The 12,483-nt window shown below is 43.5% G+C and overlaps 1 protein-coding gene across 4 annotated transcripts in view; it reads left to right on the forward strand.

Moving 5' to 3' along the window:
* The window catches only part of CMSS1 (cms1 ribosomal small subunit homolog), a 239,465-nt gene that overhangs the window by 184,868 nt on the left and 42,114 nt on the right, over positions 1-12,483 (forward strand). The window contains exon 1 of one of the 4 annotated variants that reach the window (XM_048058180.2): positions 1,431-1,551. The exons of the other annotated variants lie outside the window; for them this stretch is intronic. Within the exon in view, the coding sequence (XP_047914137.1) occupies positions 1,527-1,551 (25 nt within the window). The 5' untranslated portion in view covers positions 1,431-1,526. Of the gene's footprint in view, positions 1-1,430; positions 1,552-12,483 lie in introns of those variants that run through there. 4 annotated transcript variants of the gene reach the window in all.

Consider the following 12,483-nt stretch of genomic DNA (forward strand, 5'->3'; position numbering starts at 1 on the left):
TCTTGGTATCTGGATCAGTAGCATCTTAACACAGCTAAAGGGTAGGACATGCAATACTTAGAAGAGCATAACGGCTGAGCAGGTTGCAAGTGAGCAGGGCACTCAGACACCCTTTAAAATTATTGCTCACATTTACATGCAAACTCTGCCTTGTTTTTTCTGATAGGCAAGTTTTTAAATTCTTTCACATGTGCTGACTTCATTGTTCTCTATTTATTGCACATCTCAACTATGTTTTAAAAGAACTTGAGCTGATGCCAGCAACAACATGTCTGAGCAGCTTTGATGCAACTTAGGTAACTTTAGGCTTGAGGTCATTTGAGAAATGTTGCTTTGGGGACTAGAGTCTTAAATATTATCCCAGCAGGAGTTTCCTTAGACATTTCAAGAGTACTGTAGAATTCCCTAAAGTTGAGTACAATAGCATTTATGTTATCTGTTTTATACACTCGGGGATTAAATATAGTGTTTTTTTGGAACAAGTATATTGGGGGTGGGATAGGAGAGTGAACCTGAGACGGAGGTTAAGGTTTTGCAGTCTGTTGGTTTGACATAATACTGAATAATAGACTGCTTAAATTACATTGTCACTAAGAGAATGTGTTCTGACTCCGTTTGCAATTAAAAATAGTAATAGTAATAAAAAATTACTGTCTAAATTTCCAGCTAATCCCCATGTTTGTGCTTCTTTTTTCCTTCTTGAATACTTTTGTTATTGCTATTGGCAGCTTTCACATACCAGTTGGAAGGAAATAACTGACCTTGTTTTAGAAGTGACACTGTGCAATGTCCTGCCTAGAGATAGCCAAGTCCGTAAGTGCTGGCATATCTATCAGTTTATTGGCATGCCCAACAAGAACAGTCATCCTCCAATAATTTTGCTTTTAAATGAGGTGGTTAAAAGACTTTTGCTTCTATTCTAGATGAGTGAGTAGGAGCCTTGCTTTGGATAGATGTCATCCACAGCTCCTTCTGTTAAGCCAGCAGCTGTGGATACCTCTCAAAGCCTTTCTGGATGGAGAAGTCAAATGAATTATTTTCCTGTGCCCTCTTGGCTGCACACATTGCTATGCCACACTGCCTCAGGATTTCACCTCGCCCTGGACCTGAGATCTTTGAGCTTATATTTCATTCATCTCACCCACTGGATATCTGAGAAATTTGACGCTGTATTAAGGTTTGATCATGCAAGAATACAGCAGTTCTTCCGAGCAGAGCTGGTGTTAGAAACCTGTGGCATCGGCATTTAATGTTTTGAGTTCTTTGTGGTTGTTGTGACTGAGGTTCTGATTAGTTAGGCCGTCTGTTTATGCTGTCAGTATTTTAGAACATGGAAGATACAGGGGGAAACAATCAGAGGATATGAGGAAAAATGCTTTCTTTTTGGTGTGAAAAATATTTTAAGAGTTATTGCTTTTTTATTTTTCTAGACTTCTGAAGTTCTGCCTTGCTGCAAAAAAGAAGCCCCAGGAAGCTCGAGCACAGTAGTTAATTAAAGAAAAAAAAGAAAAGGATTGGAAAGTCTAATGTGCCACAAGAAAGCACTTCAGGGTATGGAAAATATCTAACTTGACATTCCCACAAGATTTTCAGTGTAGTCCAGCCTGCTGGTGGAATGTTTTCGTCATCCATGTGTCGCTATCCCTTCAGCTTGTTAATGGCTGTGGCACAGTGGGATAAGGTGGAGGCCATGGAGTGTTTGGGCTGACTGTGGTAATGAAAAACACGTCCTGAACACTTCTTTCAAAGTGTCACTGTTGTGTTATGCTTGGCCGTGGGCAAGTTTGCTCATCAGAGTCAGGTAACGTGTAAATGACATCAACTCCTGAGGTGTTTTTCCCCGAAGGGAATGTCCAAGCCTTTCGGGCAGCCCTAGCGGCGACGGCCCGGCTGCACGTTAGCCCTGGCAAGGCACCACTGGGAGGAGGTTGGCAGGCTGCAGTCAGCATCCTTCTGTGATTTTGCTAGGAATGATAAGCTCCCTTGCTCCAAAAAAGTGCAAGCACAATTGACTCGGCTTGTTAAGCCAAATCCATCGCTGTCTGTGCTGATTCATGTTGGGAGCTGACATGAAATATCAGTGAGGGATTAGTATGCGTAGCATTGCTGTTGTTAAAGGTTGTGGTTAAGTGCTTGTGCCGCTTGGTCAGACCACGACATGAAACTGCGGTGAGTGTTGAGTTGCTAATGTCTACTCAGGTTACTTGAGTTGGGTTTGCTTGCAAGCAGAACAAGGTGGCTGACGGGCAGGCTTGCTTAATACTGGGGGATTTTAGAGCGTGGCTGAAGAACAGGCCCTTAATAACACCTCTTCTGTTGCCTCACTGACAGGAGCAGCCACGCAAGGTGTTACTGAGCACGGAGCACCAGCCTGGATTTAAATGGACGTTTTATAAACATTTTGCTGTTTTTTTCTTCCATGTAGATTCCCGTGTTCTGGTAACCTAACCAAGCTGTCCCTGGCAAAGAGAAGTTGAAGTGTTTTTTTGAGCTTCCCACGAAGGATTGTCACGTTGCTGTGCAGGAGTGTGTGAACAGAGGAGTATATTAAGAAAAGAAAAAAAGAGCCCTTTCATTTCTCTATGTCAAAGTCAAGCCTTTTCAAATTCTCATTAGTACTGGGGAGAAGCATTCTCCCATCCCCATCTTTCTGGCACACTTCTCACATCAGGGATTTGGCTTGCTATGCATTCCCCCTGGAGCACAAGTTCACTGCCAGTGTCATGACCCAGCCCCGCCAGAAGAGCTTCACTTGAGCAGTTGGCACATGGCATGCAACAGAGGAGGCACACAGTGGGCATGCTGGCAGTGGCAAGCATGCTCAAAGCCTTGTACGACAGGAGATGGGATGATTCATCCCGAAATCCTAAATAGAGAAATGGCTGTCGATTTGGGGAGTGCAATTGCATGTGAAGAACAGGGCAAAAACATTTAACTGAGGTCTTTGCCAGATTGTTTATTACAAATTTCAGAGATGTAGGAATTGTTGTATTGTGATCCATCCTGCAGACTTGATACACCAGATCTTCGTCCTTCTCGCAGGTTAGTTGCAGATAAATGCCAGTCATTCAGACTGTAGTTAGGTAACCAGATCAAACAGTGCTAGGAGATAATGGCGTGAAGGATCTCTTCCTAAAACTTTTTCCCCCTTTTTTTTTTTTTAATGCTGGAGTCCTTGCGGAGGGAAACATATATTTGTGTTAGTGCATTGTCATCAAGTATCTGAACTCCCTCTTGCTGTTGCTGGCTCTCAAACAGTTTGTTATTGCCAATTCTCTGACCTCTCCTATGCTTGTTGCGCAAGACCAGGTTGAAGGTCTGTCATGTCATCACCTGGGAAACTAGAAAATAAATGGAATAAATCCCATTAAAGTATTTATAGATAGAGATTGAGTAATGGAGGGTTGGAGTACAAAGATATTTTTAGTGCTATCGCTTACATTGATAATAGCTAGATCGCTTTTTGGTAATGTTGACATCTTTTATTGCTGGCAAGAGACTGCAAGCTTTTTTTTATTATTATGAAAATGATATAAGAATTACGTCAATGTGGGTAATTTCTACTTGTGAAAAATAGTATTCATGGTTTTACGGGGGGTAGTTAAAGGAAGCTGTATGGGCATGGAAAAGGGGCAGTGGTATTAGGTATCAAGACTTGATGCAGGAGAGGCATGTGGGAGCTGCGGCTCTTCACTGAGAGGGTTGTTGCGCACTGGAGCAGGCTCCCCAGGGACACAGTCACAGCCCCAAGCCTGTCGGAGCTGAGAGAGTTCTATGTGGACGGTGCTGCACGAAGCCCGCAGCTCTCCTGCCATACTGTCTGTTCAGATTCTTGGAGGGCAAAGGTTCAAGAGAAAGCATGGCAAGACTGTTCTCACTAACCACGGAGACCTTCTGCGCAGCACAGCGATGTGTCACAGAATCACAGGATGGTTTGTGTTGGAAGGGACGTTACAGACCATCCAGTTCCAACCCCCTGCCATGGCCAGGGACACCCCCCACCAGACCAGGTTGCCCAAAGCCGTCCAACCTGGTCTTGAGTATCTCTAGGGATGGGGCATCCACAGCTTCTCTGGGCAGCCTGTGCCAGTGCCTCACAGCCCTCAGGGTGTCTGAGCCTCCCATCCTCTGTTTTGTGCTGCCTGTGTCCCAAGTGCTGTCAACGTTGTTAAAGACCTGACTCTCAGAGAAGTGCTGCTGTGGAGGACAACCTGGCACGTGCATGGCCAAGTCTGAGTGAACTCCTGACGGGACAAATGAGCGTGTGTGCTGTGGTTCTGTCATGACTCTTCCAGCCCGGAAGCTGAAGTTCTTACATCCTTTTGTACTCAGGTTACACCCTCAAACAGTAAACTGCTGGTGGAAAATAGACTTCCCTTTCATTATTGTGCCAGTGGGGAAGTTTTCAATTATGTGTTAAGGTTTGCTCAAGCACTGTCTTTCTGCAGTAGTTCTGCTGGCTGAAAGGGTCACCGCCTGCTTCCCACAAGTGCCTGCAGATTTGCCAGGTCAGTGCCTTGTGTTTCCTCTGTGACTGCCTTGGATTGTCAGGAGCAAGGTTAGGGGTAAACAGCACGAGTCATGGGGCATTGCCAGGTTGGTTCACTGGGGCTGCAAAGGGCAAGGGCGACTAAGGGACAGATCTTGGATGGGGGTGATAATGGGGTCAGTCTGCCTCTTCTCCCCTTAAACAGCCACAGCCAGTGCTGGTGATCAAGACATTTGCAGTAGATCTCTCTGCTCTCATGTGCAGACCTTAAGAAGATAAGCTCCTTATCCCCAAACATGTATGTCAGCTCGGCCTCGGTGCTCCTTCCAGAAGTTACGCATTTCTGTGTTTTGAAAGCATATACATGCAACACATTTGAAAATAACTAGCTTAGAAACTAACAGGATCTCTTGCCACACCCTGTCACTGGCTTTTTTCTTCTTAAATTAGAAAGCACAAAATCTGCTTTTATAAAGGTACTTCTTGTGCTAGCGAATGTGTTTGTCACCCACCATTTTGCTCCCTCCTTCTTCAGTGCTGGGAAAGATTTCTTAGAGGAAAAAATAGAATAAATCATTCGCATGATTATGTCTTCCAATGACTGCCTAGCCAGACAAGTAGTTTTCTGAACAGTGGGGCTGACCATGCCTACTTTCCTATAAATTTGTGTCCAGTGGTTGATTGTGAGCCGCAGCTGAAACTTTTCCCATGGCTGAGGAATTTGTTGGGATTCTCCATGCTCTCTGGGACCTCACGTGCCAGCCACTCCTTCAGCCGGGAGAATTACAGCATCGCCTCCCTGATAATTTTCATAAACTTGTAAGAACTTGCAAGAGTTTGCTTTCTCTGTCCCTTTGTCAAATGTTGTTGTAATATGACTGTAGGTCTAAACTAAAATTCTGGGATCAGCACACTGACATATACATACAGGCAGATTCTGTGGTCATACAAGCCCCGTTTCCCTACAAAGCAAAGCAAATGGGGAGGGCAGTGGGAACCGTATTGTGCTGACTGCTTTCCTGGGCTCTGTGTGGGACAAGTTTTTTTTGTGTGTTTTTTTCTTTTTTTTTTTTCTTTTTTACAATGTCCTGAGAAACAGGAATCTTCCACGTGCAAAGCAGGGGGTAGTACAGCAGTGGCTTCTCTTTCTTGGCCTGTTTGAGATCCCCTAACTGTGTGCTGCTACAGGGGTTGCTGGATGGCTGTTCGTTTCTGTGCATCTAACATCACACAAAATTTATGTTGAGGGGTTCGGTGCCATGGGCACTTGGAGAGTAGTAAGGGGAGGTGGAATTTGTCTTATTTGGCCACAAGGCGTTCATAAGTGACATACTCTAGCTGCAAGCATAAAGGCTTAGGATTGTAGCTGAACAAAGTCAGGCTGTTCAGAGGTACGGTTCCCACTCTCATGGTAATTCACACTGTGATAACAACAAGCAGTTACATGTCACACGTCCAAGTGTGGGAAAAGCATACCTCAGTCTTGCATAATCAGTATGTGAAAAGTAAGTAGACTTAGAGACACGTACAGTAAATAAGCAGAAAAGCCACACATGGGTTTATTGATGTTGTACCACATAAACAAGATTTGCATTCTGTTCCTGGCTTTGCCATCAACTTCATGTAACGTTTGAGGGAAATCATCTCACCATCCTGTGCTGTAGCATACCTGTTTGCATAGATTATGGCTGTCCTCTGAAAACTCACTCTACTTTTATATATGTTTTTTCTGATAAATTTCTTTTATTTATTTATTTATTATTGTAAGTACAGAATCACAGAATCATTTAGGGTGGAAAAGACCTCTAAGATCATGAAGTCCAACCGTTAAACTAGCACTGCCAAGTCCACCACTGAACCATGTCCCTAAGCACCACATCTACACGTCTTTTGAATACCTCCAGGGATGGTGACTCAACCACTTCCCTGGGCAGCCTGTTCCAATGCCTCATGACTCTTTCAGTGAAAAAATTTCTTCTAATATCCAACCTAAACCTCCCCTGGCACAACTTGAGGCCATTTCCTCTTGTCCGAAGAGGACAAGAAGGTGCTGGGAGAAGGGCTGTAATTTGTAGCTTTAAGCTGTAGCTTGAGCATCCTGGGTTTTGTGAGCTTTCTCAATCTCGACCTTAAACCCAAAGTTAACTGGCAAGTTTTTAATGCTTTAAATTTGAACTGATGATATAGATGAGCTAGAATGCCAAATAAACTTTTCAGCCGTAGAGGTAAACCTGAGAAAGGAGACGAGAGCCAGGAGTGGCAGTGTGGTGGCATTTCCCAGAGATGGGCAGAACTCCAGCACGAAGGCCCCTGTCCCCCTGTTAAGGAGCTGCACCTCGGGGGCTGAAGCAGAGCTCACATCCACAGCAGGGCACGAGATGATGTTCGCCTTGAGCTGGGGTCTGCTTTCACAAGTGGTATTCAGGTGTACGGCATTTCTAAGGAGGGAGGTGTGGGGGGTTGGTGATAAATTACCCTGCTGTTTACTGAAAGGCTAACCATTTGTGCAAGCGGACTTAAAAGAGGCCCATATATTCGTATTAGCAACTGCTCTAGCTGAGAGCAAGTAATAATGTCCTTTCCCACATCTTCAGTTGCTCAGAAGTTCTTGTGAGAAATTACACTTCTGAGGCTGAAAGTTCCCTACATGTAGCAGCATTTATTTATTTTTGGCAGTTCTGAGAATAGAAGGGTTCAGCCACACTTCAATAATGAGAGAAGAATGAAATGAAATTTTCTTTGTCCCCAGAAATGTTGGTTTTAAACATCCTTTCAGCTGAGTGGATGAAATTTGAAAATCAGGATGTGACAGTAGTGCTCCAGAATCCCCCGGGGGGCTTTGTGTTTGACTTCATGGTTTCATGCAGTTTTTTTGTGGCTGACATGGAGCCTATGAAGCAGACTTTTCCAGTTCATTTTTCTGAAGCTCACAGCTGAGGAAAGATTTACTACAGAAGCATCTGCAACTAATTTAGCAGAGTAGCACAACGAAGTATATTGCTGCAAATTGGTGCAGAGACCTGGCATGGTTGGTGGCGAGGTAGTAGAAGGCGGCCTTCCGCATGACCTCCAAAGTCAGAAGGAATCCCTTGTACTCTTACTGAACTGAGGGAGCGATGGCTCTTCTTAAAGAGTTGCTCTCTAGGCTGAAGTGGGAAATCATTTCTCAATGGTGAGGTGTTGTTTCTTTTTTTCCCCCATTTCCTTGACCCCCAGAAAGTTCTTTGATCAAAGAAGGATGTTTAGTGGAACTGTGTATTTTGCCAGCTGCCCTCAGCTCCTTCCTTGAGCACCTCGATGTCTAGGTGGGCAATTAAAAAACATCTGTCTGGTAAGTCTTCTCCAGACTAGTGAGGAGAAAAGAGGGCAGAGAGTAGCAGATGTCTGAGGAGAAGTGTGAGGGTTGGCTTTTGTTTTAATTCAGTTCTTAAGCTCTTTCCAAGAAGAGATCTGGCCACCATTGCTGCTCCAACCTTTTGTCTTATCTTATTCCCTCCTTTCTGCTGGCTCACGGTTGAGTAGGGGATTTCACCCCTCTCGCATGATCCCATCAGTCAGTTAGTTACAGTTAGTTCCTCACATCTCTGTCTTTCCTTAATTTTGGTCATGTTTAAAAAAATAAAATTCTTTGATGGCACCACATGGGCAGAAAGATGTCTGGAGGATCACATCATTCAGTCTACACAATGCCTGGATGTAAGCCATTCTTTGAGTTCATTGCTTACATGACCTCTAAATATTTATTTTTGAAATGGGTTTGCAAATTGCTATGGTTGATTAAAAGACTCCTGAAAGATGTGTATTCTACCAAACATGTGCTGAATGGTGGTTGGTTTTAACAAAACAAAACAACAGAAAAAGCAAACTTGTTTAGTTTTACATGCAGTAACAGTTCTGTACGAAACTAAATGTTGTGTTATTCTATACATCTTGTGACCGGTGTCTGAACAGCCAATACAAATTCAGGATGACAAAAACCTTGGCTGCAATTCTGAACTCTTTTTATCAACCTTTCTACCATGAGAGACGTGACCATAATTCTCTTTTGACGTGCCAATTTTTTTGGATTTTTTTGTTTGCTTTGTTTGTAACATATTCCCCTTGTGCATTTGCTTGGACAAATACTGTGTCCAGTGTAATTAAAATCAAATTTTCTCTATTTGTTGTATATTTAAATTGTTTTGTCCTACATATATAGGCAGATTTCGGCTCCATTGCTGTACGCAGGTATGTGAGACGTTAGGCTCTTAACACCACCAATTAATTGCAGATCAGGTAATGGAGGAAATTTACAGTCATTGCCTTGTGATGAAAGCTTAGTGGATGTGTCGTATTAGAAATACACAATGACTGAGGGTCAGACCCTCAGAATGTGGGAAGCCTACAGGCTTTAGCTAAACCGATCCCGTTATATGTGTTTATCTAGGCCTCCTTTGCTGCAATGATAAACAGGTCTAGTCAAACACCATCATATGTACTTGCCAGGTAAATATACATGTAAAGATTTATCTTGGGGATAAGTAGATTTGCCTTGTGGAATTTGAGTATGGAAGTGTAATATTTTTCAGCCTTCTACTTGGAAATGTTTATTTTTTTCAAATGCTTTATACCAGGATTAAACCCAGGACTTCGTGCTACTAAACCGTCAGCCTACTTCCAGAGGCACAAAGAGCCCTGTCAAACAGATCTGAGGCAAGCACAAATTTAAGACAGTCTTTAACTGCCATGCCCGAAGCTATGTGGTAAATATGGCAATGTAAAAAGCACAACTCTTGGGGGAGACAAATGGATTATTCTACTAATCTTGCTTTCTATACAGTACCTAGGAGAACAGATGACTTCCTTTGCCGAAAACAAGCTTTAGAAAATAAAAGTAATGATGTCATCTTGTTTTGATGATGGAAGTGGGTGAGGATAGTACTATTCAGCCATAGTGTTTCATTATAGTTACTGATCAGAAAAAGTCTTGGGAGCGTGTTGCTACACCAACATGCTCCAAATTCAGCTTTCACAGGAGAGGCCAGCCGTGTAAAACGAGCTGTGTCTTTGAAGTTAATATTCACTTACCACACAGTGCCTCCTGACACAAAGGGAATAACACGCGTATTATGGGGCGTTTCTGTTGCTTTCATCACCACCTACTGCACTCTTACCGGTAGTCAGTTTTTAGTTCTAGAGGTTAATGACACAAATCTGGATTTATTAGTGCTGTAAACCTGTGGGAAATGGTGAGTAGAATTAGTGTATTTTCCAGAATAATGAATAATGTGGTTTCATTAGATGTGAACGTGTTGTGTCGATTTCTGCTGTAAAAATGAGTGCGTGGTAGCCATTCAGGTTGCTTGACTTATCTTTCCTCAACTCGGCTGTAACATGTCAAATTGTAGAACACTTTCCCACCTGCTAGCAAAGTCTTGGTCCCTAGTTCAGGGGATCAAAAACTTCTTGGAAATCATTTTATTACCCTGTAGTGGATGGTTTTTATTTAAAAGTAGCTCTTCCTTGTGTGTAATGGTGCCACAACAGAGATCTCTGTCTTTCTTGGGAGGGTGGGTTGTGCATGTGTATCTTGGTTTGAATGTTCATAAACCAACTCACTGCTGGACTGCATCCTGAAATTAAAAAATGGGTCCAAGAAACAAGTATCTGGTACAAAATTAGCTATGGTGCTTAGTGTTCTTCAATTTTTAAAGGCCTTAATCTACCTGCCAAGCCATGTATTTGTATTGCACTAGTCTATGCTGTATCTACATAACTGTTAAAGGTTATTTGAGATTGTTAGAGACTTTGAAAGGTCTGTAAGTCGGTACAGATTCATTTTTTTCCTGTTTTTGGGGTAATTTGCCATCCAATGGTTTATGACCATGAATGTCTATGAGTGTTATTCAGTAACCCTTATAGATAACTTATTAAGTTTGAGGTATAAAGTCCTTCCTCAACTTGGTTGCCCTTCAGTGGAAATGAACTTTTTATTCACAATGCTAAGAACCGTCTAGTGTTTGTTGGTTGTAACGCTCAAGGCTGATGAAGAAAAAGGACCAGGGAGAATACTGAGTCCTAGAACCAACTCCTTGAAGGATTTCTACAAGGTAGAAGCTAAGGAATTATTTTGTGTACAGTAAGTTTCTTTACAGTGCCCATATCTGGGCTTTGGGAGGGGTGCTGCTGTATCTTCCACCAGCTGCATAATCTGGGCATCTTCTTCTGTTGGTCTGATAAAACAAATCTTGCAGTAACCCATGCTCAAAATCAAATGGATGGGCCAGTAGGGACAGGTCGTTGTCTGAGAGGAAGTAGGACAGGTGTCTCGTAACTGGAAAATACAAAAAAGTATTCTTACACCTAGGGATGCAGAGACACAGAGTGGGGTATAAATCCCAGGCAGTCAATTTGGTAACATGTAGGAAAAAAAAGAGGGGAGGGATTCTGAATCCTGCAAAGCTTTAAGATACATTTCCTCTTGATACTCGCGCACGTTCTGTGCATTTCCTTGTGCTGAGTTTGAGACAGCTGGTGTTCTTCCAGACACTGAGGAAGCTGGGCGTCAGCACTGTCTGCTTCAGATAAGATTAATAACGTATAGCTTCATGGGGAACAGAGCCTAATCTGCTGGGATGCCATTGCAAGCACTCCCAGTGAGGAGGAGCAGCTGCCTGCTTTGGGCCTCCTGGTAGGAATGAGATGAACCATCTGAGGCTGGCTCACACTGGCTCCTGTTCGGTTCTGCGGGCAAGTTGCTCACACCTTGTAGCTGACTGTGTTGAAAGCAGCAGACAGATCTGCAGACCTCTGATCATGTCCAAATCCTAGCGCTGTTCACTTAAAAACTCTCCTTGAAAAACGATCCCGTAATTCAACACAGGACTGCAGCAGAAGGAACTTTGTTTCCTACTTGCATAGCAGAATAGGAGGGTACTGTGAGCTTCCTGAAGGGCATGCTAACAGCAGTCTTGACTGACAGACCAGAATAGGGTCTGTTCTTCGGATGAAAATCCTCTACGGTTACTTCTGCTTCCCAATTTGGATTTGGTGGTTAAGAAAAAGAGCTGTCTGATTTCTTGAATGCTTTCTGTGTTGAGCACAGGTTGGAGACTTTGGACCTTCCTCTCTTGCACCCTGTGTGTTACCGTCCTGCTGATGCTGGCCTGTGCAATGAAGCTATGATCCTCATCTTCCTCAAATGCTAGAGACAAAAAGTTATTCTCTGCAAAATTTCTGCCATTCTTATGTGGTGTTACAATAGGCCAGAAACTGTACAATCCTATCAAAAAATGCCTTGCCTTGTCTGAGATGTTTTCCCCCTCAGCACCCTGTATTTTTGTGTGTAGTCTCCTTGCTCTTAAAAATGATCACAATGGCTGAATGGCTTTTTCCAGTGATACTGCAGCAGGCACTTGCTGCATGCAGACAGCCTGAAGACTCTTGCACGTGACGTTTCCCACTCACCCCTGCACATCCTACTTGGTGTAGGCATCGGTATGATTCAGTTGTTTCAAAGTCCCAGTCTCCGCTCCCAGCACATGCATGAAAAGTTTAAGGAACACACACACAGGTTCTCTAGGTTTTAAAACAATAACGACAAAATGCAGTAAAAACAGTGCTTGCTTATCTTCATTTTCTTAATTACTGCCATGTAGAAAGATGCTGGGACATTAGCAGCTCTTGATATTGCTGAGGAGGTTGGTAAGCAGCCAGCAGCGTTTGGAGCTATGGAGTGATGAGGCTTTGCAGGCTCAAGCTCTTTAGGGCTCTCTTCAGAGATCCTGGCTAGCATCTGCCCAGGCTTGCCATCGTGAAGTAGCTTTTGGGGTCAGCCCCAGGGAAAGCTTGCTGCGTTCTTTACCTGTGCTCATCCTTGGATGCAGTTAAAAGACAAGATGTGAGTCAAGAATAGAGAATTGGGAGGGAAATTCTAGATCACTTGAGGCTGCGCTGTGGGAGTGCTGGTGTTCCTGGTGGGGGATTTCCCACTCCTGGTGCTTAACCTGAGGCAG

Source organism: Anser cygnoides, chromosome 1 (assembly GCF_040182565.1).
Source record: "Anser cygnoides isolate HZ-2024a breed goose chromosome 1, Taihu_goose_T2T_genome, whole genome shotgun sequence".
NCBI lineage: Eukaryota > Metazoa > Chordata > Aves > Anseriformes > Anatidae > Anser > Anser cygnoides.